The sequence below is a fragment of the Dermacentor andersoni genome, chromosome 1, assembly GCF_023375885.2.
Source record: "Dermacentor andersoni chromosome 1, qqDerAnde1_hic_scaffold, whole genome shotgun sequence".
Lineage (NCBI taxonomy): Eukaryota > Metazoa > Arthropoda > Arachnida > Ixodida > Ixodidae > Dermacentor > Dermacentor andersoni.
In genome coordinates, this window is record NC_092814.1 from 120969951 (window position 1) to 120997065 (window position 27115).

The window sequence follows — 27115 nt, forward strand, 5'->3', positions numbered from 1 at the left end:
GACGTCGCTCATGGTGACACGAGACTTCGAGAATTATTCAAGGCACCTGTAATTTGTGTTATCTGTTGCTTGAATTCACGAATTGAAGTTTAGAGAAATAATAACACACAAATGCAATGTCTGCATTTTTTTACTTCGCACCGAAGCGAGAAATGTACTTCCGCTTCGTCTGCTTGTTCCCCCGGTCGTGCAGTCACGTGCGCAGGTACCGAAACTATGCCATTTTCTACCATGTTCCAGCGCGGGATCAGGCTCTGCGATCCGCTTGTTCTGCCTCAGTATTCGCGTAGCACAGAGTTATACCCGGCCTAGGAAACTCGGCTTCTCCGGTGGCAGAGATAATTGGCGCCATCCATCGGGAGGGCGGGAAAGCAAACCCACTTCCTTTGTACGACCTCCTAGATCGGCGCGCGCCCCCAGGGGTGAATCTCCGCATGGCTGCCATTGGCTGTTTTGAAGCCGACGCTAGCGCCAAGGTCCCGGGACCTTCAGTTACAGCCCTGACAGGAGGGAGACACTTTAGCAAAATGGCGGCGCACACGATTGTTTACGTTGTCATGGCAAGAGGAACAGCAGCCGCGCGGTGCCTCCTCTCCGCAGCATTTTTTTTTTTATTATGCTGACCCGCTCCGCTCCCTTACCCCCTTTCCCCTATGCCGCGCACACCACTTGCTTTTCTTTTGTTGTTGCCTGTACGCGGCGCGTCCTCGTGCTTTCTTTTTCATCGCGCGCGCTACGCCGTGCAATGGCATTGCTCAAATGATATTGCGCAGCAAGAAAACGACACGGACGTAAGAGACGACGACACACCAAGCGAAAACTTTCAACTAAGTTTATTGTACCACTGAAACCGATTTTATACATGTGAAGCAGTGCAGACCGCGCATGCGCTTACATGAAAATGAACTGCTCATTCATGTAACATAGTTACGAGTCATGTGATGCCGCCTCAAAAAGTTCAGCAAAAAGTTCGTCGAGTGTGTCCACCGGGTGGTTTACAACCTCCCGCTTTTATGTGGGAAGCAATATATCGGACAAACTGGGCGTTGCCTCAATGATCGGCTCCGCGAACACAGCGACATTGTAAAAGATGGCTCCGGTGGTTTCTTGGCGATTCATTGTCGCGATCATGGCTGCAAACCTCTTGAGGACAAATGCACGATTGTTTCCCGTGGCAGCACGCAGCTCATCCGTGAAATATCTGAAGCGCAGATGATCGCAAAATTGGGTGATAAATGTGTTAGCTTCCCTAAAGCCCCTTAAACTTCGTAAAGTAGTGCCATGCTTTGAAGAATGCCGCCGCCTCGTCGAGCGCTCTGGCCGAAGCCGCGTCGCTATTGGCCTAATGGCATCACGTGGCCCCTTGCGCCGGCTTCGTTTGTTTAGTCACGCTTCAGTGCCATTTTTGCTCGAGAAGCGGCGCTTGTTGGCGCCATTCCTTCCATTCGTATTCTGTGTTTTGATTTTGTGAACGCCTTGAAGGATGTTTTGCGGCAAGTGCGACGTCGCTTCACGTCATTTTCTGTGACCATGACCTGCTGCGCATTCGGATGCCAATATAGTTTTAGCAAAGGCAAGAATCTGTTCGCGATAACGTACGTCCGGTAAGCGCGATAGGTTAAGAACGACATGGCTTCACCGAATCGGGAGGGAGAACTTCCGAACAACTTCCTACGCGCGACTATGCGAGGTAAGTTGTGTCTCTCAGAGTGTAGTATGTGCCAGGCTTGCGTATTGTGCTGCGGGCAATAACGTCGTAGATATTGCACAGTTCACTGTGCATGTTGTCATTTGTACGCACGCTTTAACACGATTTTTACGCAACGTCTGCTTTGTTTATATACGCACTACGTAGTCGTGTAAGTCGTATTTGGTGCGCTTAATAGTTTTGTACGCCAACCGGCTTGAGTTCGCGGGCACGTGAGGTTGCGTGTAATAACATGATTATGAAATTTTTAAGATTCAGCGAAGTCCTTTTGACAAAATTTTAGTCTCGATCATGAAAGCGCCTCAGGAGAGCAACTCTGCCTTTTGTGGTTACTTACTAGCCTTCTTTAGATAGAATAGCTTTCTTTGCCTCATTTGTTCGTGTTCCTCGTTGGCGGTCGCCCGGTGCATCTGCGATAAAGAGGCACCGATGCCTGCGTGCTCTCCCGAAACCGTGTTACGCGGTGCGTTCGTCGCCGAGCGACAGCATCATAGGTAATTGAGAAGTATGTGCTAATTCGCGTGCGCTTTAAAGTGTGCGAAGCTTAAGATGCGGCGGGGGAGCACTCGCAAAGAAAACGTGCGGTCGCCCGCCCGCTCCATGGCTGGTTTAGTCGTCGTTCGCGCTTAGTCGTTTGCTCGTTCGTTTAGTTCGCGCGCTCGTATAGTCGTTCGCTTGTTCGTTCATTCCACTATTAGTTTCTACAGTCACTATGCCTAATTGAGACGCGCTTGCTGTAGGACTCTTAGGCTGGTGCGTTTATTTACGCAATGAGACAATAAATGGTGCACACGGACTTGTGACTGCAAAGGCAAATCTGTAGTGCATCTATGTGAAAATAAACTGTTAACTTGCAACTCGAATGCCGTTTCATATCATTTTGACCTATAGATAAAACATTTCACTTGCCGCAATTTCGGCCGCGTCATGGCGGGGGGATTCATTGCGCGATCATGACTTCACTAATACAGTCATGTCTCGCAAATGTTACGTCGGAGGGAGTGCAACCGTCCTCAATGCATGCACCTCAGTGCAACTCAGTTCACGACAAGTACGTCACTAGTAAACGGATGAACCAACGTAAGATGAAGTGTTATTCGTGATAAGTCATTAACCTGAAAAAAATTACTGAAGCCCACAGTGGTCTTGTTTGAGAGTGAGTCAAGCATTGTTATCGCGCACGAATGCTAAAAACATTTTGTTTTCTTGTGTACGCAGAGTCCCGACTCGATGATCGGCCGCGGTATTTCTGTCGACGTTGAGACACGAGAAACATAATAGCACCAGCGCCCACCTCTGAGCCTTTGCGCGCGCTTAGATTGGCAAGCACGCACGTTGACGGCACTGTAGCTTGTAATACACTTTCGAACCTTCAGAGCAGTGATCTCCGTCAGCCTTTGTACGTCATAGCTGATACGCGCCACGAATTCACATGGTAAGGGCGGCGCGGATTCTTTAGGCTGAGGGCTTGCTGGAAGCCAAGAGGTTGTCATTCGATCGTAAACGTGTTACTTACAACCATTCGCAACAAGATCTTGCGACACGCCCTTGACATATGTTGCGTACCTAATTGTAAGGCACGCGATACATTCGCAGTCGTCAACACACAGCGTTAACACTCCTTCAGATACGTATTTAAGAAATAGTTATAAAAAATGAAACAAAAGCTGCCGTTACTGAATTTGTATAACCATACAACTAGAAATTCTATGCTGTACACGAAGTTACGCGGAGCTGGAAAGCCAACGTGAACGCCTAAAGAGCACTGCCTTGCTATGCGTGCATTCACTCTGCGAAAGGTCGTCTGGTGCGCTCGAGCATTGTAGGCGGCGCCACGGGCGAGGAGGGAGCATGAAAGAGAGGAGAAACGAGGAGTGAAGGCGAAGGAGGAGAGTGTCACTACTTTACGAAGTTTAAAGGAGTACTGACACAAAAATTTGAAGTCGAGATAACTTGTGAGATCGATTTAGTTGGTCACACACACATCGTCTATAAAATATCAGCGGCGAATATCGCTTAGAACATATTTAAAATCAATTTTAAAGTACGTGCGCGCAGCCAACCGCAATACAGAGCACCTCGCGACATTGACATCAAACGGGATTGTAAATAGCCAAGAAAACGCTACGTCACGAATTTTCGTTGGCTGCTATGCGGCTTACATGTGCTCTTCTCCTTTGTTGTTGCTTGTTCTAGCTGTTGTACTTGTAGTGGGACGCTCTCCGTGTCGGTGCAACTGCAGTTTTTGTCGTGTCCATCGGGATATTTCCCACACTATCAGCTTGACTGCGCTGCCACAACGTTCAACGCCGATTTGTTGTGTCTTACCATTAATTGTGGCCAATGCGAGGGTTTTGTTGAAGTTCGTCCTCGCCATCGCCGGCCGCAATATCGAGTCGCTAAGTGATTGGTCACGTCTAAAGCGCGAGACATGGCGCGATTTTCCGTGCGATCTGTAGTACGGCGCGTCGTGTGCGACTTGCCGCATGCGGCGATTCGGGACACATGGTACGAATGAGCGAGCGGCGGCCCAGAACCGGCGCCCCTGCGTGGAAGTTCGGAAAGCTGCGTAACTTCGAAGAGAAAGTGAAAGCAACCGTATTTGCACAGCTATCTTGTTTGAAACAAACGATGACAATATAAACACGTCTATGCGAGCACTGTAGACGTGTTTCCGCAAGGCTGCGTTAGCAGTATCGGATGCGTTGACAGCCGCCGATGGCCAAGAGCCGGCAGGCATAGCGAACACCTCCTACAGGAGGTGTTGGCATAGCTCGCTGGGCCATGGAATCCGACACTGGTTACGCTTGTGACACGATCGCTTGCAGCTCGTATAACGAAGCGCCTATGTTAGTCGGCACAACGTGTACAGAGTTATGTCACGCTTAAATTGCAGCACATTTGATGTCATTGGCGCCGACAGAAGCGAACGAGCATGCCAAGCGAGCTTGCGATCGCTGGGAGACGATGTAGGCCTAGCTCGCCGGCCGTCTATCCGGGGCCGAGGGTCCTTGCGATGCGTCCGCAGCTCGTAATAAAGCATCTAAATTCGTCAGCACAATCAATGCCTGAACATTTATGTTTATCTTAAGTGAAAATACGGTTAGTTTTCCCGGTGCCGTTAGTAGCGATGAGTAAACAGGCCAGTCAGGCGAGCCGCTTCGTATACAGACGATTGCAGGCGCGTCTGCGCTTACTGCGTCCGAGTAGAAATCACGCCAACGATTTACTATTTCGCACAACGTTTTATAACTCGCACTCTTTCGAGGTCACTTTATTCTAGAAGTTATCTCGTGTCAGAAACAAATTGTAGCCCATGTATGTGCCGCCGTCAGCGGCGAAAGAGGCCCGCGTTTCGACCAGGGAGAGAAAAAAAATGGCTGTGGCTTAGCTAAGGTTAAGCCCAGGATGCGAAGCATACTAGAGTAGAAGTACTCCCAGATACACTCGCAACTTCATCCTTTACCTCGGACTCTGTGGAGGAACGCTGCTGTTTAGCCGTGTACTGTGCACGTCGCTTGGCAAGCCGAACTTCTCGTTCTTCGGCCGTTTCCGTGCCTCTTTGTAACTTGCGCTTTGCGGTCTGACGAGCGGCCCTTTCCTTTCCCGCCATCGCCTGGCCTCGACGAGAGCGCGCCGCTCTTCTATAGACCGTTTTTTCGTAGGCGCCGCCATGTTGTGAACGCAGTGGCGCCGCCTATGAGCAGCGCCATACTGGCTTGGGTGAAAGCGGTATTTTGCCTGGCAGGTATAGGCTCGGCGGTAGGTTATGGCGTTTGTTTTCGCGGTCGTGCGGTCTCTTTAGAATGACGTGCGTCTTCTACGTGGGAAACGTTCTGTGAGACGTGATGAAGTGGTTTAAGGCGTCATGGCCGAAATTTCTGCTGGCGTTGAGGTGGACGGAACACGCAGCGCGATGTGTGCGCGCATATCTGAGCCTACAATCAGCCTCGGTGATCAATTTTGTATTTCTGATTGTTCCAATCACTAATGTGACCTTATTGCAGTATTATCCTCTATTTCTAAGCTGCTGTTTAGGAGGCATAAAACATACGCGACGATCGTAACAGCGTGGGTACCGTTCTGCTACGATAGGAGCTGTGATGTTATACTTTGACAAGCGTTCAAACTGTTTGCTGCAAGTTACATTGCATGACTACTTGGTTCGATGGATGCGGTTTCCGCCCCTGAATAAAATAGTTTTGGCAAGTAATAGCAGCATATCTTACAGTCTGAATTAAGCTTGTGCAGCAAAGAGACTGTTTACGAACTGCGCGAGCATCCTAAGCAGTGGTAGGTCCTGGATTACAGATATCTTTGTTCTATATACAGCATGGTTCAAGCATACGGCATCAGCGATTATGTATTTATAAACGTTGTGCGGCGTGACTATGCGAGGTCGTATTGCGGCGTTAGCGCGTTTTATCTTGCTTTTTCGTGAAAGAGGATAACCGATTTTTTTTTTTCGGCTGTGTTCGTTCCGTTCTCTACGACGCACTCACACGTATTATGGAAATTTTGTCCTCAAGAATAGGCATCGCATTATTTTTAGGCGATCCCTCTCATATATTATGGCTGTATACGGGCCAAAAAGGCAATGCCGAAGCGCACAGCTTGCATATGTATCGTGCTGGTTCACCAACCGCAGTGATCGCTGTGTTGAGCAGCGCCATCGGCCTCATGCAGGAATGCTAGCGTAGACATATGGTAATTTGAAGGCTACTAGACTTGAAATGCGCTAGAACGATGCCAGTGCAACACAAATATTTGATAGCGCCTGCCGCTTAGATGTTTCGTGGTTGCCTTATGTTGGCCGTGCACGAGAATGTTTTATCTTTTACTCCCTACGCCAAGCGATCAGACTGAGCTGATTTACCATTTAATGCTGGTAATACACAGACACCGGTTTTCGTTGTTGGATTAAAGCCGATATAAGCAAAATGGTTCACAACACCTACACACATCGCGACTGATGATGCGCGTACACCACGGCTGATTATGTGCGTTACATTTTTGCGCCCCCAAGAGATATTTCCGCCTACTGTAGTTACCGATGCACCGAACGGCTTCCCCGACGACCTTATATGAAGGGACATGACATAAATTTCACAAAGCACCATCTAAAACATCTCGAAATCGTTCCGCAGCACGCGACAGCAATACTTTCAAGCAGCGCCGCGCCGGATCGCCCAAGCCAGAGAGGAGGAAAGGCTCTCCGCGCGCCCTATCCTCCTCGCCCGATGAAAAGGTCTATACAGCTGTTATGACGCCAGTGCCCTAGCGGGAGGAACGGTACGTTCACACTGAGGAATCCGGCGTCTACAGCGAATGGAATTCTCCTGCCGCCGAAAATCGCGTAGTTCACACTGCTTGCGGACCGCGCCGCCGGAAAGACATACAGCGCCATCTGCCCCATAAAGTGCTAACCTCCAATCAAGCTCCGGATATCCCGGATGTTCGCGCGGCTCGAAATTGCGCAGTTCTCTCCGCTCGCGTCAAGTTCGTGTGTTTACGTTGCGCCAAGACAATGATGAACCCCGAGCAAGAAGAGGCAGTACTGCTCGGCCTGTTGGCAAGCACCTTTCTGGCGATGCATGACGCGCAGAAGCATTCGCCGAAGAGACGGCGGCAGCGGCGTTGGTGGGTTCGCCCAGCTCTGCAAGAGCGCGACTCGGCCGCCATCTTTGGAAGTTCTGTTTCGCGCTCCCCGATTGGTCAGCGCCGCGCGGCGGCGAGGCAATCCGGCGGCAGCTGCCGCAAAAATCGGTACGGGAGCGATCGGCGCGGAAGGGGCTATTCCGGCGGATCTCGCCGCCGCTGAACTGGGTTCCGCCGAACTGGGCGCCGCTCCAGACGCCGAATGTCTCAGTGTGAACGGGGCATCAGGCGGCAGCACCGGCTGTGCGACCGCAGGCGAGCGCCAGAGTTGAGCCCGGCTTGCAGCTGTTGTGACGTCAGTGCCCTAGCGGGAGGAGCGGGAGTTAGGCCGCAGTACCATCTTTGCGACCGCAGGCGAGCGCACGAGCTGAGACCTGGCTATGTAGCTATGCGGCCGCAAGCGAGCGCACGAGTTGAGCCTCCGCTTTTGCAGCTGTTATGACGTCATATGGTAGCTACGCGGCCGCGCGCGGCGCAGCAAGGAAGAGCGTGGTTGTGCGGCTAGTATGCTTCGCATAAAAAAAAAAACAGACATGATCGGAGCGGCGAGGCGCCCGCTCGCCGGCCCCGCCCCGCCGGGTCTACCACGTGGCCATGACGTTCACGCTACCGGCGCTGTCATTGGCTGCGGTCGTCCGACCGATGCGGCAGTCGCACGACAATATTCAGCAAGTTGGTCGCGCACGCTGTCTGCGCGTCAGAGCATACGTCATGGCTTTTTGCGAACACGTGACCACTTTGTTTACATTCCCGTTTGTCCCGTCTCGTTGCTCTCTGGAACTGAAACTTCGACTGGTCGCTACAAAAAAAGACTGCAAATAATTACCTGTCGCGCTCTGAAGTAAGTGAGGTTTCGTGCCGTAATTACTGGGTCATTAACTACTTATTAAAGCAGAAAAAACCATATGGATTTTTTTTGTGTCAGTACTCCTTTAAGTGGCTTTAATCTTCCCTTCTCTGGCTCTCACAGAAAAAGAACTAAGTTTCTTGGAGGCGGCATCACATGACTCGTAACTGCATAAGCAGTTGGAGATTAATAAACTAGAGGCTATACAGAAAAAAGCTGTGCGATTTATATGTCATCGTTACGATCGAGACTTTTCGCCCTCTTCTGCACTTTCTTCCTTGAACCTAAACACGCTCTCTTCTCGTCGCCGTGTCGACTCATTAAAATTCTTGCACTCCATAGTCAATTCTTTAGTTAGGCTCTCAAATGATAATTACATTAACTTCACGCCGGGATCATCCACGAGAAGACATCATGACCTAAACTTGATACCCTACTACGCACGTACTAACATGTTCAAATTCAGCTTCTTTCCCCGCTCAATCGAAGACTGGAATTCATTACCTGGATCCATTCGCTCATGCTCATCCCAAATTTTTGCAACCGCCATCCCAGATGCATAATCATGGGTATAGGTATGGGCATAATCAGGCATGGGTATGCCTGGCAGCATTTGTATTTGTATAACTTGTGTATTCTTTCACCAGTGCTCTTTTGCAAAAGTGTTTACTTGTATTTTTGTGTATTTTCTTTTTTATCTGTGCTCTTTAAAAGTGTTCACTTGTGTATACCGCTGTATACTCCAATGCTTTTTTTTGTACATTTTCTTAACCCACTCCTGCTATAGCGCAAATTGCGCTGCAGTATGTATAAATAAATAAATAAATAAATAAAATAAACTATGTTACATGAATGCGCAGTTCATTTTTATGTAAGCGCATGTGCGGTCTACACTGCTTCACATAAAAAAATTCCACTTCGAACGCAACAGATCTCTGTTATCGCTTTATTGACATCGTTTCCAAAAAAGATTTTTCTTATAACGTGGTGTGATACACGCTCAAAAAATGAACAAAAGTGAAAAGTGCATGACATATACATGAGTACTAAACACAAAAGTTCACTGACAGTGAAATAAAAAAACGCTAGAAAACGCGAAGGCCGTTTCATGTACACACAAATATAAAAAAAAACATGATTTTTACATAACGACCTCAAGACCAAAGTGTAGATGAGCTTTTGATATATGCACTATGATACTGCACAAAACTGGACGACGTGTATGACATAGACATGACAACTTAAGAAAGTGAAAATTCACCGGCAATGGCATGCAAGATACCTAAGAAATACAACGAAAAGCAGATTGTTTTAGTGAGTCATACAAAAAAAAAATGGAAATTAAATACTTAAACCTGCACAAAAGTGTACGAAATGTGTGACATGTTCATTACTACTGAACAAAATGAAAAAGACATGGCAGAACAAAAATAACATTGTACTAAAAACTGAAATACGCATCACATTATTTTGCACTTGGCCACAACTTGAGTAAGGGTGGCAAGGGGGAACAGAAGGTAGTCAGCTTTTGCAGCAGCACATAGAAAACATTCGCAGAAAGGCCTATTCCTAAATCAAATGCCAGGTAAAATAAGCCAACTACACAACTTTTCTTTCACCCCGAGTGCAATGCTTAACAGTAAAATTACGTCACTTAAGGCACTAAGTTGTAACTACTCGGCACTCATTTGTGTAATTAACACGAACTGCAAAAATCTGCATTTAGGACACTTGCAATGCTCATGCTTTCCCGAAGAAAAAGAATGCGCATCATGCCTACACACGAAGGTAGTTCGCACGGTTTTTCCATCGGCAATTACTTAGATAATACACAAACACGAACAGTAATTTTTCAGCTGTTAGTACGTTTGTAGAACGTAACACACAGAGAGAGAGAGAGAGAGAGAGAGAAAACATTTATTTATCAGGAGTTTGGGCGACTTCCTCGCAGGGTGGAGCCCTTAGTTCAGGGCCCCATTGGCTCGCGCCACTCCGCGTGCCCGCCGGATCAGCCATCGCTGCTCTTGCGGGTCTGAGCTGGCCAGCGCAGTCTCCCAGGAGGAAGGGGAAGGTGAAGGAATAGGGGAGTAGCCCGGAGGGTGTGGGCACTCCCAGGTGCAATGATATACTGTGGGCTTTGCTCCACAATAGGGACAGTATGAGGTATATTGTGTGGGGGCACTGAGGGCGGAATAGAAAGCTGGGCGAGTTTGTGAAGTTGCAGAATGAGACTTGGCGCAGGAAAACAAGTCATAGACAAGGTGACAATGAGGAGGAACATCTATTTGTCAGCTTTCTCTACCGGTAAGAGGGACGTGTAGCACAATCAAGGCGCAACGACGTCCGGAGACTCATGGAGCACACACATGGACAGGGCCGTGTTCGTGTACATGCGCCTTATGAAGTCCTTAGGTCTGTGCGCTCACCTGTTTTTAGGCACCCGGAGCAACCTTGCAGGGCTTGTTTTTGAGGTATTCGTGCACCACTGCACGATGCACGAGCGGTACGAGTCGTGAAACGGGTGAAACATCGCGGAGCACAAGCACACAACTATCGAGGACCTTGAAACTGACGAACCTGCCCACACCGGTCAACGCATAGCAGCGCACGCTTCCCGATAGCAGAACATAACGAAACATGAAACGTCATGTAGCGGGCTAAGTGGCGCCTGGCCGTCAGGTGCGCACGGAGACAGTCGAAGGTGAAGGGGTTGAGAAGAGGACAAGGGGGAGAAGTTGAGAGGAGGGGCGAAGGGGCACAGCTTCCTGGATCGGCGGGCGCGCCCAGCCTCGGAAACTCCGCCTCTTCCGTGGCAGAGGTAATTGGCGCCATCCATCGGGAGGGCGGGAAAGCAACTCCGCTTCCTTTGCACGGCCTCTTAGATTGGTGCGCGCCGACCCAGGACGCTGTGCCCTTTCGCCCCTCCTCACAACTCCTCTCCCCTTGCCCTCCCACGCAACTTCCTCACTTTCGACTGTCTTCGCGCATACCCGCCAGCTCGGCGCTAGCTTAGCCCGCTGCATAAAGTTTCATGTTTACTTATCTGCTGTTATCGGGAAGCGTGCGCTGCTGTGTGTTGACCGGCGTGTGTTGTATGGCTGTCAATCAAACAATCTTACCATTTTATTATATTTTTAGGTATTTTGCGTGTCAGTGTTTATGTCATTACCAGTGAGTTTTCTCTTTCTATAGTTATCATGACATGTCATACACATCGTCCAGTTTTGTGCAACCAGAAGCTATCAGTGTGCATATCAGAAGCTATTCTACACTTTGGTCTTTAGGGCATTATATAAAAATCTTTTATATGTGTGTACATGAAACGGCCTTTGGGATTTCTTGAGTTTTTTTTTTTTATTTCACTATCTGTGAACTATTGTGTTGTTTAGTAATCATGTACATGTCATGCATTTTTTACCTTTAGTTTCTGAGCGTGTATCATACCACGTTATGCGAAAATATGTTTTCGGAAACGAAAATCAATAAAACGAGGTCAAAGAACTGTTGTGTTGGAAGCGGAATATATATGTGTTCTGGCATATGCTGGCATACTCAAAATATGGACAAGACTGCGTGCATACTAACACATAAAGAACCCACGGCGCACCACGTGCCAGTTCACAAACAATGCCTGGAGTAGGGCACGCGCGCAAAAAAAGAAAAAGTATGCGCCGCGGACAGGCAAAAAGAAAGCAATAGTAAAGGCGCGCGGGGCATGGGGGAGGGTGGAGAGGGAGCAGGTAGTCATAATAAAAACAAAGAAAAAACAAAGCACTATGGTGAGGAGGTGCCGTGCGCCTGCTGTTTCTGTTGACATGACAATGTAAACAATCGTGTGCGCCGCCATTTTTCCAATGTATCGCCCTCATGCTAGGGCCGTAACTGAAGGGGACCTTGGCGCCAGCGTCGAAAGAGCGTCTGCTCAAAAATAGCCAATGGCAGCCATGCGGAGATTCACCCCTGGGGTTATACCGCTAGTCCTGTGTCCTTGTGCACAGCGCGCAAAATCGTGCGCTGCGCGAAACGATAACAGCTCACGCGCAACGTCGCCAGCGGAAGTGCACACCGCACTAGCATGTACAGTTAAATATCGTTATAACGAACTTCAATATAACGAAGTATTTAACTTTTCGTAACCTTTTCTCCATAGAACACAATGCATTTAGAACCTTAATATAACTAAGTTTGTATGCAATTTGAATGTAACAAAATTTCCCTGCCGCCGCAAAGGAATGCCGAGACAAGAAATGGATACTTCCGCGGAAGCAGATGGTCAAATGATTAAATTACAAGCGACTGCTTGCAAACGTACCTCTCAAATTGCGCGACATGCTCGACCGCTGAAGTGGAGCCACATTATGTTCCATATAACGTACAAGTGCGACAAGAGCCTATCGCGCCCCGCGCACTTTAGGTGCGAGTGAAAGTGTGCGAGGGTGAGACAAAAAAGATGGTGGCTTCACGAGTGCCACCTTCTTGCGCAAGCAAAGGGAAAGAGGGGAGGAAGCTCTCTCACGGTAATGCGATCAAGCGCGCGCGAGGGAGCGGGGAGTAACTTGGCGCGCATCTCGGCTGTGGCTGCAAATGGCTGTAAGCGCAGCTGGGCGCATACGCAGCCACACACCCAGCTTTAGAGGCAATCTGCCGCGTGTGCAAAGAATGAGCGTGCTGAGACTGCATGGTACCATGTAAGCTGTCTTACCGCGCGTTTACAGTAGTACTGGATGTTGCGTAATCTCGAGTTTTGGTGACCCGTTGGAGCGAGGTAGACGAAGCATTCCCTCCCCTCTGCCGGTGCTTTTCCTGATAGCGTCGGCCGCACCGTGGGGGCGGAGTGCATGCGGAAGCATGGCTGGCTTCGCTTAATTTGTACCGCCAATGTAAAGATATTGCCGATGTACGTGGCTCGAAACCGTATCATTCGTCGCCGACTACCAAATTTATCAAAATGAACTGCGTTCTCATTCAAATCTGCTTTTTTCGATTGCCCGATAATTCGGGAAATTCTGCGGCCCCTTCCTTGTAAGAAAAATCAATCGGTGACTACTTATTTGCCTGAAAGGTCGAATTTCAATAGAACGAAATTTCGACATAACGAAGCAAATTACCGATTTTACTGGCTTCGTTATATCGAGGTTGAACTGTACGTAGGCGCACTTGCGCGTTTGACGCCGACTCTATGGCTGGGAGCGAGGAGAAGAGCAAACGGTGTTGGGTTTGAAATTTAAGCTCCTTTCGCGGCACGTAGCAGACACGATTGTTAGCACGCATTGTATGCATTGCGCTTGTCAGCTCAAAATGGCTAGACCTGTTGAGGGGCCCTTGAAAGAAAACAAAGTAAAGCAATCCATAAGATTAAAAAAGATAGTCAGTAGGGACTACAGTATATACAAACAAAATGGTAGTCGTGTCATGAATTCGTAAGGTTTTGAATAACCTGATAAAGGTAGCATAGTGTTGGGGCTAGGGTGGCGTTCAGGGCATGGAATCCACCAAGCCCATCGACTACTACATCAAGTTGTAGAAAATAAAGGAAAAAGGGTTTATTAACTTAGTTACACGGCTCCAGCATGGAAGCCCACTCCATGCAGGAGCAAGTTAAATGTCTCAGTTCACATCAGGACCCTCTGTCCTCACCTTCGAAAAGTCTCTGCTTTTAATCCCGTCGTCTTCTCTAGGTGAGTAAACTAGGGTATCTGAAGACTGTCCAGCAGCAAATCACCATCGTCGACTGCGTTGCGATACCACGCCCATGCTATCCATAACCCGCAGTAACTCCGCCTCGAAGAAGCTGGTTTGGAATTTGTGGAAGAAAGAAATCATCCGACGACACCTGGTTCGTTCATTGTTGCCCACCCCGCTCTTCGCTCAGTGTGGTGGGTGAGGCGCGGGCTGCGGGCCTTTTGTGGAACCCTGCAACAGCCGGTTTGCACGCTGTCTTTCTTCTTTGCTCAGCCAGCCAGGGAAAGGGCGGCCAAGGGCTTTTCGTGGAACCCCACAACAGCCAGTTTACACGCTGTCTTGATGGCCGGATAAGTGCCGAGGGATGGATGGTGATTTGACTCGTCCAACTGCGCTTATCCATTCATTGTCGTGGTTCCCTCCCATTCATCCTTTTCTCCAGTTTTCAGGTAATGGTGGGGTGAGCGCTTTTAGTCGTTGTCCACGCAGTGCTGACGTCTGAATACGAGGCGCGGTGGTGTGACGCATGGCAAACGTTCAATTAACACCCTTGGTGGTATTGAGACATAACAATAGCAATATGGCTTTCCGAAATATTATGCCCACGATAAACTTAGCCGCCTGTGTGCTTGTATTTCAAGACACTGCAAGACCAAGTCTTGTGAAAAAGAATACACAAAGCCTTTTGAGCCTTGCTGTGGGTGATACAAGATTACGACCACACAGGAATAAGTTCATCAAGACAATATTTCATTATAGGACATTGGAAAACAACCATTCAATCAGAAATATGATTGCTGCCAACTCGCGCACTGTGCTGAACACACAGTGGACAAACAAACTATGCTGCAGAAAAGTAGGCATACAGTAGCATGTGAACTGTCTGAAACATTCCATATTCTATGAAATGGTCTTCGATAAACAAGTAACACAGCTTTTAATGTGTGAGAATATGACAAGCTCAGCTTTTAACCCTTCCGTTATCCTACACCAAAGAAGGATGACTTTCACCTGATCCTCAGATTCAGACCAATGTTCATAAATGCTATTCACATTAAAAAAAGAATTCTGAATTTGCTTGAAGGGGCCTGTATTAGCTTTCGTGTTATAAAAGTTTACAAGTTCCCTGCTTGTGGAAAGCCTGGCACAGTAAGAAGGATGCTAGAGGGCTGAAATTATCCTCCATATTTGCCTTAGATGTCATGCTTACATCAGGAAAGTGTTATATGCGAACGATGAGCCTCACTCATCCAGGGATTTTATTTTGCCTAGTAAATGTCACACACAAGTGGCAGATGTTTTCTCACACTGATTTTAATGCTCTGCTAGTAAATGGCAAAAGCTTCATTGAAAATTAATGTTTGTGGCTGCCGTCGCTGATAATGCAATGGAAGTGTACCTTCCCTGGTGTTCAAAAATGTAGGTGCCATACTTGTGACAGCGGTGACAGGCAAGTGCTTTTCTCTGCACAATAAACATGGATTTTGGATGTGTCATCCTGCTCAAGTGAGCAAATAGAGCTAGAAAGCTTGAGTCACTTGTCTTCAGGTCTGCAAGTTAGTAATGACAAGAGTGAGGAGGAGTTTGAGCCACTAGCAGCCTCTCGCACATGAATGTGGCTCAAAATAAATGCTTTGCCCCCTGCAATTTCTTTTCTTTGCCTTGCAAGGAAAGATGTGTCAGGTGGAGAACAATGAAAACACAGCTTGAATTCTTCTAACTGTTCATCGACCATGAAATAATCGAGATGAATCATCGGGACAAGATGAAGACTTCCAAAACAAAAAAGTTGATGGTACCATACAGAAAGAAAGAAAAAATAAAAGCAATGAACTGCTGATACTAAAAAACTAAGAGCTTCTTTTAATAAAAACAAACAGATAAATAAATAAGTAAAACAAGAATTTTTTGTTGTTCTTCAAAATAAAATAAGAAAATGAGTTGGCATGGAAAGCATTTACTGAAAATTGGCTTATTTACTTGCACAGTAAGCCGTGTTTACATGAATGCAACAGAAACCTGTCGTATTAACTTTCAAGTGTATTGCATCTCGTGTTAATAAGGTAATTCACTAGGAGGGCATAGTGCATCAAATGCAGCAAAAGGGGGTAGTTAGAGATGGAAAATGCTCATTTCAGTGGCCCATGTAAACCGAAGCGTAACATAAAGAGAATTACTGTATTTACTCAATTCTAATGTGCCCTCGATTGTAACGTGCACCCGTTTTCTCTGATAAAAAAATAAATAAAATAAAATAAAAAAATTGAGTACAATATTGCACACCTAGAGCTTTCATATAGAAATACTATTTTCTCTCATTTGTAAAAACAGATTTATTTTCAATACACAAAGTTGCAATAAATAAAAACACAAATTGAAGCGGCGTAACTTGCCGCCAAGATTTTCCCTGCGCAGGTACGAGTCGCGTGGGGCAATAGATATTGCTCGTCGTCTCTATCAGACAACTCCTTATCGCCATCAACAGACCAAAGGATTTCACCCTCGGTGCCATCCATGGCATTCGAAATCCCGCACTTTTTAAAGGCCTTGTTGACTATGGAAGGTGGGATCGCGCACCATGCATCTTTCACCCATCCAGCAAACTCCTGCAGTGAGGCAGGCTTCATTTTATTGGTGAGCGTGAATTGGTGGCAGCCACTAACAAACCATTCGCCCCCTTCTTTTCAACGGTTGTGGTGGCAGGCATGTCAAAGTAGAACGGGGTCTGATTGGCATTTCGAATCTGTCCGAAGTGGTAGCCGTTTTTATGGTGCAACTTCAAAACATACCGCTTCAAAACGGCAATTTCTCTTCATATTCTTCTGCAATTTTTGGCACATCCCTGTTCGCCTTCGAAGAGAAAAGCCTTTTCTGTTCATAAAATTTGATAGCCTGCACCTGCTCGCTTTGAAGTCACTTCGCATTAGCCCTTTCTGTAGGTCTAACTGCATCGCCAGTACTTTGAGCCGATCGGTCGTTACAGACCGTTGTGCTGCTCGCTGCTCTTGCACATATTCGGCGAGCAGCTCTTCTATTTCGGCAAAGCGGCCCTGCTTTGGTCCACTGAAACCCTTCCTTTTTGCTTTGCTGGCGAAAATAATCTCCTTCTGTTTGCGCCAGCCCCACACGCAAGTTTCAGGAACTCCAAACGCACGTGATGTTGGCCGGTTTCCGTCCGTCTCTGCGCACATGATAACTTTCCTTTTAAATGCGACATCATGGTTGACTCGGCATGTCTTCGCAGTCGGCGCTTTCATGCCAATGAAATAGACGCAGAAAACGGGAAGACGCACAGTAAACTAGGTTACACCAGCGCCTGGTTACACATACAACACGGAGGTATGCACATTGAGGAAGCTACGGCAGCTAGGCTAGAAGCGTGTACAAGGCGGCCATTTTTCGAATGCCGATGGTGATATGGTAACGCGAATTTAGGGTTGTACTCAATTCTAACGCGCATGCAATTTTTGAACCCGTTTTATCAGAAAAAAGGTGCACGTTAGATTCGAGTAAATACGGTATGGGCTGCACGCAATTTCTTTTCGCTCGTGAGCACATTACTTGCATTTAGACAGTGTTCTTTTTCAATAGTAAATTATATTACCAGCAGCAAATTGTTTGATTCATGGCGTTAACATGGTCCAGTCCACTCTGAGGGGATAGCAGTCGAGATGGCCACCCTCTGCTACAAATAGACACAGCAGCATGCAGGAAATTTTAGTATCCCAATACGGTACATTTTCGCAAATTAAATATCGCATAAATTTAGTCTACATGGACAAATTAATGGACGGCATGGATGGCATGCCGTCCACTACATGGACGGCATGTACCTGACACCCACAGGGCATTGGGTAAATTCAGTGCATTTTGGCACTTCCCATACTTTTGAGGCATTTCAAGCGACAGCAAACGTGCATTAATCGGAAGTGAGAGCGCTAACTTTCAAAGATGAGACTAGATGGCATTAGCTCGCTAGACAGGAAAATGTGCGTTGATGTAAATGGTGGCGTATAGGTATATGCGATCCGGTAAATGAATAAGATACGTTAAACCGTATCCACGTAAATGTGGCTATAATTGCACCTCTATTTTCCCCAAGAAACCTCGGGGAGTGCGCTTAAAATGTGGGGTAAATTTTATGGGAACCCTATTTGAAAGATCAAACTAGAAGTAATAAGGTAATGAGTGAAAAGATGCATTAGATAGCTTTACAGTAAATATACACGTCCACTATTTGCAAAAAGAAACACCTTTTTCAAAGCAATGACAGCTGTCCGATCTCCAGCCCCAGAAGGCGTGATGTGTTCAATACATAGCAAGCAGCTTGTCCTTCTGCCAGTAGAGCACACAAGTTTCGTCAACACCAAAATACCTTTTAGCAGCATGATTACTGTGCTCCACTGCATACACCATAGCCTTTGACTTAATGGATACATAATGAATTAAAAGGCCCCTGAAAAGGTTCGGACAAATTTTGTAGACGCGTAGGGCTTAAGTAAAACATTCGCACCACAATTTAAGTGAAGCGTTACGTATTAATCGAGGTACAAGCGATTACAAGTTACCCTCCTCCCTAGCCATGCGTTCCCTCCTCAACTCGTTCGCCAAGCAATTGGGTCTAAGCTCCGCCTTCACTGGTTCTGCATCACGATGCGACGTCACATCGTCCACTTCCGGTTGTTTTGGAGCCCGCCTCCACTCGCGAAGCGGCTTGGCCGTCAACCCCAAGCGAGAGCTATTGAAGCAGCGTGCGTTGTGAGCATTCTGTCGTAGCGCCGAACATGTCTGGTATTCCGGTAATCGCACACTAGCAGAACGTGAAGGCATAAACTCAAGCTGATGAAGGAACTTAAGCGTAGACATACATGAGCTGCCTGATTGGTCTCCACGGTCCAGCCACCCGTTGGCGCAGAGCTTAACCAGCCAAAGAAAGAGCTAATATTGCTCTAACCAAGTGTAAAACATTGTAAATATTTACAAAAACAACATGTTAACGATTACACTACTGCAAAAAATTTACACCAGCAGCAAAGAAGAATACATTTTGTTACTGCTACTGTGTGTGGTTGAGCTCTATGCCACCAGGTGGCTGCCCCATGCAGACCATTCACATTTGCGCCCCTGAAACGACACGCAAGGGGACACGGCCTGGCCCTGTCCCCTTGCACTTGCGTTGACCCTAATACCGGACTCGCGAAACGCTATTGCCTTAGTAACCTTCCGGTGTAAAGTGACGGCTGCAATCGCGCAAATCCTGGCGCCCATCGGATAGCGGCTGTCCAATGCGCTGCAGTCAGTCCGCTCGTCTACTGGCTTGCAGAAGGACACGATGTCGCAGCTTGACATATTGCCAGTCGTTACGTTTGCAGTCCACAACGCAAAGAAGTCGAATCATAGCGCTCGCGAAAAGACAGACAGACACTGACTGCGGAGCTCTCGTCAAAGACGGACCACGTTTTAACACAAGCAGACGACACTTGCTGTGTGCCGGAAGTGCTTAAGTGTACTGAAAAATTGTTCTTGTGCATTCTCTTTATGTTACTTTCTTTTTATAAAAATAAATTAACTAACATTCCAACTATTACAAACATTATTTGTTTACCATAAAGTTAGAAAAATTATTGATCACGTGCCCTGGTCAGCCAATCGGATAGCTCGCCCGGCTGATATCACACGGGCGATTTCCGTCATGTGGGTAGGGGCGGCTTAAAATTCTGCCGAGCAGTGTGCTGCGATCGGCAGCGATGTGCATCTTTAAAACCTTATAATAAATTACACGCTTTACGCAGAACACTAAATTTGTCAATTAATGATCAGAAGGACCTACTCTAACGACTCAGTACGTTTGTAGAAAATCGTCAAAATCATTTCAGGGTCCCCTTAAGGCCTATTGCGCACAGCAAAATGCAACAGGCTGAAAAGCGAGCTGCAGACAGTTGTTTTTGAAAGAGAAAAGAAAAATCATGCGGATCCATGCACTGTGGGAATTGATATAAACAACGCTTTGATGAGCCAGCAAGATAAAATGGTGCGTTACGATAAAGAAACGCCCAGTGGATTTCGGCAACATGCTCCTCAGCGGTCATCAGCCACGGTGGTGTACCTTGCAGAGCAAAAGCAATTTTTTTTTCAGGGGCGATATTCTTGAGTGATCACTTTTGATGATACCATTACTTTCACGAGATTTTATGTGACTCGGCAGCGAGTGTGTCGAACTACAGTAGAAGCTTGATAGGAATCTCTCAGGATGGTGAAAAAATTTGTGTCACCCAAAAATGTACAATAAACAGGAAATTAAGGGGGGATGCAGCAATGAAATGGCGGACTAGCTCCAAATTTCTGATTTTTAAATCTTTTTCCCCTACAAACCTCAGACCTTCCTTTATCGCGTGGCAAAATATTTGGAAGAAATATGCAGTGGAATTTGAGAAAATTAGCCTTCTTTAGTGTGCTGTTGTTTATTCTCTCTCTGTTACTTGGGGGGGGGGGGGGCAGCAAGTTAACCAAAATTCCAAATATTACGGACATTTGTTCGTCGTAAAGTTGGAGAAACTATTGATCATGCAACCTTGCGACCAATCGGATAGCTCGCCCAACTGACGTCGATTGGGCTAACTACGACAAATGTGAAGGGGTGGCTGAAAATTCGGCGGAATAGCACCACTGCAATTCGTAGCGATGCATTTTTAGAGCCTAATAATAAATTCCACGCTTTACACGGAGCACTTAAATGTGGTGTCACTTAACGATCAGAACGACCTACCCTAACAACTCGGTACATTTGTACAAGATCGTCAAAATCATCTCAGCATCTCTTTAAGGTGGGAAAATTGTGAAAATACTGATGATTCAAAAGACAAAAATACGTCATGCCGCATACCAGAAATAGCATATGCACGAGTATGGGTTCCCCCTGTTACGAACGGCCTGCAAGGGTACCGACCTACAAAATTTTCCCAGCCAGCCGCAGCTGCGAGGGTGGCGAGCTTCCCAGAAGTGACCTTGGAAGCCTTCCCCATCTGCTGTGGCGACTTGTTTTGTAGGGACGACGATGTGCGGCATCAGCACCCCCTCGGCGCCGCTATGACTAAACGCGGTCGGCGGACCAAGTATTGTTCGTGGATTCACCGTGGCCGCCACGCGCTGTTAGAACTAGGGGAGCCCCAGGAAGATATTTTGCGCTGCAGTCTCACGCAGCTTAGGAGTCATGGACAGACGCGGCGGCCATTGTCTGCAGAGTCAACACTGGGATGAAGAGGCGCCTGCTCGGGTCAAGCACCGTGTCTGCAAGAACCCACTCACCTTGGCGTGGTCAGTGAAACCTGTGCAGCAGTGTGTGTAACCCCCCCCCCCTCGAAGGCGGGTCGGCTACGATGACTTTGAACGCTCCAAATTGGTAGCAGGTTGAACGGCCGTTTTTCCCTCACCTAGGGATCTAGGCAGGACAGAGTGTTTATAAGCAGCTGTTGTGCGGCTGCTGAGAGTGCATTCCTCTTTCAGTCATGTTAGACTAATGAACTGTAACATTCTCCCCATGTAGATACTGCAAATAAATCTCATATTCCTCGTTCTCGATGAGAACAAGTCTCTCCCTTCAACAACGTCCTCAGCGTGGATAAGTTGGACGACGGCATGGGCCAGCTACCATCTATTTCATGACCGACTTCAAACATTACGCTCCCTACTTTATCATCAGCAATGACATTGCCAGCATTTCACTATTAAATCGCAGAGACTTATCGTAACAGTTCAAAATTAAAGCACGCAACTGACATACTGCTTGTCTTGTTTTGTGCTTTACACCAGTGCACACACAAAAGCAATGCGTGCAAAATATTCAACCGCTTGAGCGTCACAAGTGTATGGGAAAGCAAGGGAGAGGAAGGCACTGGCCGACTTACTTAGGTCAGTGACACAGGCTTGCTTGTTATCGTACTTCAACGGTGCTTTTCTTTAGGAACAGCAGCCAAAGGCCATATAAAATGAAGACAACGGCAAGGGCAAGTCCCACTAAAAAGAGAGAAAAAAAGAAAGACATGCCATATTTTAAACAGGAACTAATACTACTATCTCCCTGCCTATTTCTTTTGCTTTAACATGAATAGAACTAGTAAGCAAGTTTCACACACCTATCATCTTTCCTAGTGAGCTTCCTTTTGTAAACACTATCAGAGCCGGGAAATGCACAATGCTCTCCAGCTTTACTCTGGATAAGCATAATGGCCATAGACTAGTATTGAACAATATTCACACACCCAACGTGGTTGCTGGTAGGAATTCGCTTTACTGACAAGAAAAAATATCAAACATTACAGTACTTGTCCAGCTTTCTACCCAACACATTCAGGCTTGCATTGATGCCAGAGAGCTTAAGTGATGACTAGTAGTCTTACCTTATGATGAATATTGCTGTGCAGCATTTAGTTTAACCCTTTCAGTGCCACTGATGTACCGGTAAATCCTCCGCTATATTCAGTCAGATATGCGCAGTAACACGAAGTTGGCAAGTTATGAGGTAGTTCTGCCATATGTTGTATATCTCTAGAAGCATATTTTCTCATCTCTCTGTTTGCTCAGTATGGGTTTTTGATAGCACGTTTTGCAGGCATGGTTGCGCCACATGGTGCGCACATCCGGCAATCAAAGACTCCCAGACTTTGTGCACCTCTATCGTGGCAATTCTCCATTCAAATATTCATGCCATAGCGTGTTTCTACCCCATTTGTTGTACGTTTGTAACAGTTTCTTTATTTGATCCTGACACGGTGATGCTATCTCAAAATTCAGGTGAAAACTAGGTGAAAAAGGAAAAACAGCTCTGAAAAGGTCTATTGCAAATTCAATATTTCACAAAACATATGTGGATAAGGAAACACAACAGTAGAATCTTGGGGGAAAATGTGGTGGGACATTAACAAAAAAGTGCCTCTTTCAAATGAGCCAAATGGCTGCAGTAGCAAACATAGTGCTGGAGCAGTGGAGAACATAAAAAGCTCAATTTTTGCATGTCCATTCATTAAATTCAGTTTGTAGAAGTGATACAAAACGCTACTACTGGTAAAGTATCATCCAAGAGCCACAAAACATGGCAAGGTTATGAAGCAGTAGCTGTATAATTCAAAAGTGCCATTATAATTTTTTTTCTTTGGGAATTTTGTTGGCATAGGAGATCTGCATCCCAAATTAGACAGGACTGCCACTTAAATGGAACAACATGATTGGAGTTAGGTGGCGTTAGTATTTTGGCAAAGCAATAAAACATTTGCTAAATGGAACCAACTTCTTCCATCCAAGAGATAAACAGAACTACATAAACTGTACCAAAAAGGCAATACCAGTGTCATCATGGACAACACGCTTGTACTCACTTCTTCCCATATTTTTTTCATACCATGAGCTTAGGTAAATATGTGCACCTACATTTGAATAAAGTTTATCTAAGCTTGACTCCTCCAATGGGCGAAGGAGACAGTGAAGCATCTAATTTGTTCTGTGCATGCAGCTGGACAAAAATTTTCCCTTCTGTTTTTAGTAACTATGCTTGTAGTGGGAATTGTGGAGAACTGAGAACAGGGCAAGAGCTGTTGGAATTTCGGCCTTGTGCCCTTGTCATCTCTTGCTACTGAGGCTGCTATCTTCCTATTCGTGCTTTCTGTCAGAACCATCATGTGACTGTGGATGCCATAGTCAATGACTCAGCCTCAACGAGTGATGCGAGATCTAGGTCTAGAGCACCATGCAAAATCTTGAGGTGATGATGTGGACAGGAAGACTAATGTTTTATACTGTATGTGCTCTTGTTTACTGTCCTTTTTGCTGCCATTTCAACCTGTACCAGTGGGCACAACTAATGACTTCCATGACACTAAGTTAGTGTTTCATAGAGGATCAGTGAACGCACTTTGTACAATCATTGAGCACATTTTATTCTGTGCTTGTTTAACCGTGTGCCTCTGCAGAGAGTAGCACAAGATTGTGTACATAAGGGAGCTAAAGCACATAGTCGAAACTGTGTGCAGCCTGGTTACAACTGCATCCTGTATCACAGTTATTATAGACATGTGCCACATGGTACTACAGCAAAATGGGAACGGGCTGAAAGCAGATGAATATTCCTGCTTTTCAGGGGAGGCACTCACCAGAACAGTGGCTTAAACAAATTAATTGCCTGTGTATTTGGAGCAATTTCTTCGTGCATAAAAATGCAAACACTGTACCAACGACATACAGGTTTATCTGTCATTAGAAGAAATACCTCATTCATAGCAGCATTTAACACTTTGCAGTCATGTGTCCGGCACCACTTGAAGCACAAAAATATCCCTTGCCAAAGCGGAGCAGCGTCACATTCCGTATTTAAGTACAAGTGTGATAAGATCCTATAGCACCCCATATGCTGCATGCTTTGCATGTGGGTGAAAGCGCGCAAGGGTTAGCCAAGAAAGTTTGTGGCTCGAGCACGGTCTTCCTCTGAGAGTAAGTGGAAAGGGGGTAGGGGAGCAAGGTCACAGTAGTGCGATCTAGTGCATGAAAGGGGAGGGGGGTGAACAGGTTGGCACGTCTCCTTTTCCAGCACAATCATGCCTGCTGTCAGCATGGATGAGTGAGCGCAATGCAGCCTGCACACCCCTTTTCAGAGGTAATCTGTCGCACGTGCAAAGAGTGGGCGTGGTATCATGTGCACTGTCTTCCAGAGTGTTTAATACTGGAGGTTATGTAATCTCGAGTTTCAGAGACTTGTTGAAGCAAGAGGCAGACGAAGAATTCGTTCCCTGCTGCCAGTGCTTTTCACAATAGCATCATCCCCAGTGGGAGACACCAGGACACTATCAGCCACCGCAGCGGTATGGATGCAAAAGCGTGGCTGGCTTCTCTTCGTACTGCCAATGTTAAGATATCGTTGACATGGCCCTGAAATGGTATCCTTCACTACCCACTCTCAAATTTAACAAAATAAAGTTTTGCTTCATTCAAGCTAGCTTTTTTCGATTGCCCAATAATTCAGAAAATTTTGCTGCCCCTTCCGTGTAAGAAAAATGTATTGGTGACTTGTTATTTGTATAAAAAGTCTAATACAACCAAATTTCTATTAATGAAGCAAACTATCGATTTTATCGACTTCGTTATATTGAGCTTTAAGTGCAATTACACTTCTCATGTCTCCAGACGAGGACAGCAGTTTTATTTTTCCTTCCTTCATGCTTGAAGAGATTTTCATGCGATTTTTGGCGTGAAGTGCCGACACGATGGCGGTGTTTTCTGCATGTGTGTTTTATGGGCGAAATACACATAAGTTCAGTGAATCAGAAGATGATTTTAGTGCCATGGATGAATATATTTCGCCTTCAGAGGGTCAGCAAATGTCCTTGGATGAGAGCACTTTAGAAAACAGCTACTATGAGGACCCTACAGACCTGCAGTGCAAATCCTGATCTTTACCCAGGTGAGTGCTTTGAGCACTACCACAGTGCTCAAGTACTGTTTGAGCTTTTGAGCCTCAGGAATAAGTAAATAAATAAAAAATCACTTAACATGCATTCGTTTACCTGAGCATTTTTTCTGCGTGGTGTCTAACTGTGTGAAATAGCTCCCCACTGGAATGACTACAAATTAGGCAATTGAGCGTGACCGCAAAAGGTAAATCTGAAATAACTTGCAACATACCTTCCAATTTACTAAGAAAAAGTTCTGCAGAAAAACACAATATAAGAAAAACGACTTTAAATGTTTTAAACAAGTGCAATTATATTCGGCAATTATATTTATATCTGGTCCTGTGCTCTTCCTTGTCCATGTGTTTTTTTGGCACTGTTTAAAATGAATATTTTCAACGCTTACAAGCTCATAAAAAATCCTTGTGCAGCATGTGCTGGACTTGGCTCAGCAATTCAACACTCATCCGTGGCAAGAACTCACCTTTTAGCACCTTTAACTCTGGCAATCCCCTTTGGGATTACACTGAAATCTTGCATTACATTGACTAAGCCAATTCCAGTAGGTGTGTCCTTTAGCTGGAGATACCCTATTTTGGATTTTGAGTGTTGTTTTTTTTTTGGCTCTATGCATGTGCCACCACAAATTATGGCAGCGCACAAAGCCAGAGAGTGCGGAAACATGTTTCCAATCAGGGTGCACATTCCTCGCTGGGCTTTCTTCCAGCAGCACGAGCACACTTGGAAAAAAGTGAACAGTGGCACTTTCTCCCTGATATGCAACAGCATGCTTAAGGTGTGGATGTGCCAACAAACATGGATGCAATTTTTTATAGTCTTTATCACAGAGAAGCTTGATGAACATGTCAGAAAATTGAAAGCAACAAAAATCTGAAAATGCAACTTTAACTCAAAACTGTGACCTTCCTCTGAAACCAACAATGAGACGGCACTCCCAATAAAAATCAACAAGATAGCAAAGTAGAAATGCTATAAAAATTTCTCACTTACATAAATACGCCCACCAGTAGCCTGAGTTGTGCTTTAGCATCATAGTAGATATCTTCATAGAGATGGAAAGAAAAATGAATAAAGATTTATGTACAACAAAATAAAAACAAGCTGAAAGAAACAATACATGCAGCCATGAAATTGCAACTCCCCCGATACAAAATGGCAATGGCAACCAAAAGTTCCAAGAATCATGCATCTCTGCAAAACATGCATATTAATATAAATATTCAATAACAACAGTTGCCATGGAATGTTCATCGATTCAAAAGAGCCATTCATTGCAGTTTGCTTTTTAGAAAATTTCAGAGAAAGAATATCACAGTTTCGTCATAAGAGCGAAGCAATGAATGTGATAACAACATGTTAGAATTTTACATGAAGTGCAAGATTCTGTTCATGGTCTACTCAGCAATATGAACCAACTAGCCCAGCAACATGTACTTCTGTTACGATCAGCCAGTGCGGGAAAGTAACAGTAGAGCCTCCTGCTCTAATGCTACGAATCGCTTCGTGAAGCTAACAATGCGTCCCCTCGGACAGACCAGCAGTGACACCAAGGCGAGATGTTTGGCGAATGAAGTGTTGATGGATGCCATACTGACGCCGTCCCCGACGCTGGGAGCAAGAAACTCCTGGAAAAGGGCTTTCTACGCAGCTTCCTCATGGCCACTGCTAGCTGCCAAGGCCGTATGACAGATGCACCAGCTAATTGAAAGGCCATCCCAGGAACTAAGAAGCGCCAATTGAGTCGAGCGTGACAACTCTTCTACG

At 46.1% G+C, this 27115-nt stretch overlaps 1 protein-coding gene across 2 annotated transcripts in view; it reads right to left on the bottom strand.

Moving 5' to 3' along the window:
- Positions 1–27115, bottom strand: part of LOC126544037 (type 2 phosphatidylinositol 4,5-bisphosphate 4-phosphatase-like) — a 98539-nt gene that overhangs the window by 4269 nt on the left and 67155 nt on the right. Inside the window, exons 8-9 of one of the 2 annotated variants that reach the window (XM_050191225.3) lie at positions 26342–26393; positions 21800–21908 (exon numbers count right to left, since the gene is read on the bottom strand). In XM_050191225.3, coding sequence (XP_050047182.1) covers positions 21826–21908; positions 26342–26393 — 135 coding nt within the window. In that variant the 3' untranslated portion in view covers positions 21800–21825. The remainder of the gene's footprint in view (positions 1–21799; positions 21909–26341; positions 26394–27115) is intronic. The other variant, XR_008608710.2, reaches the window with a different exon arrangement.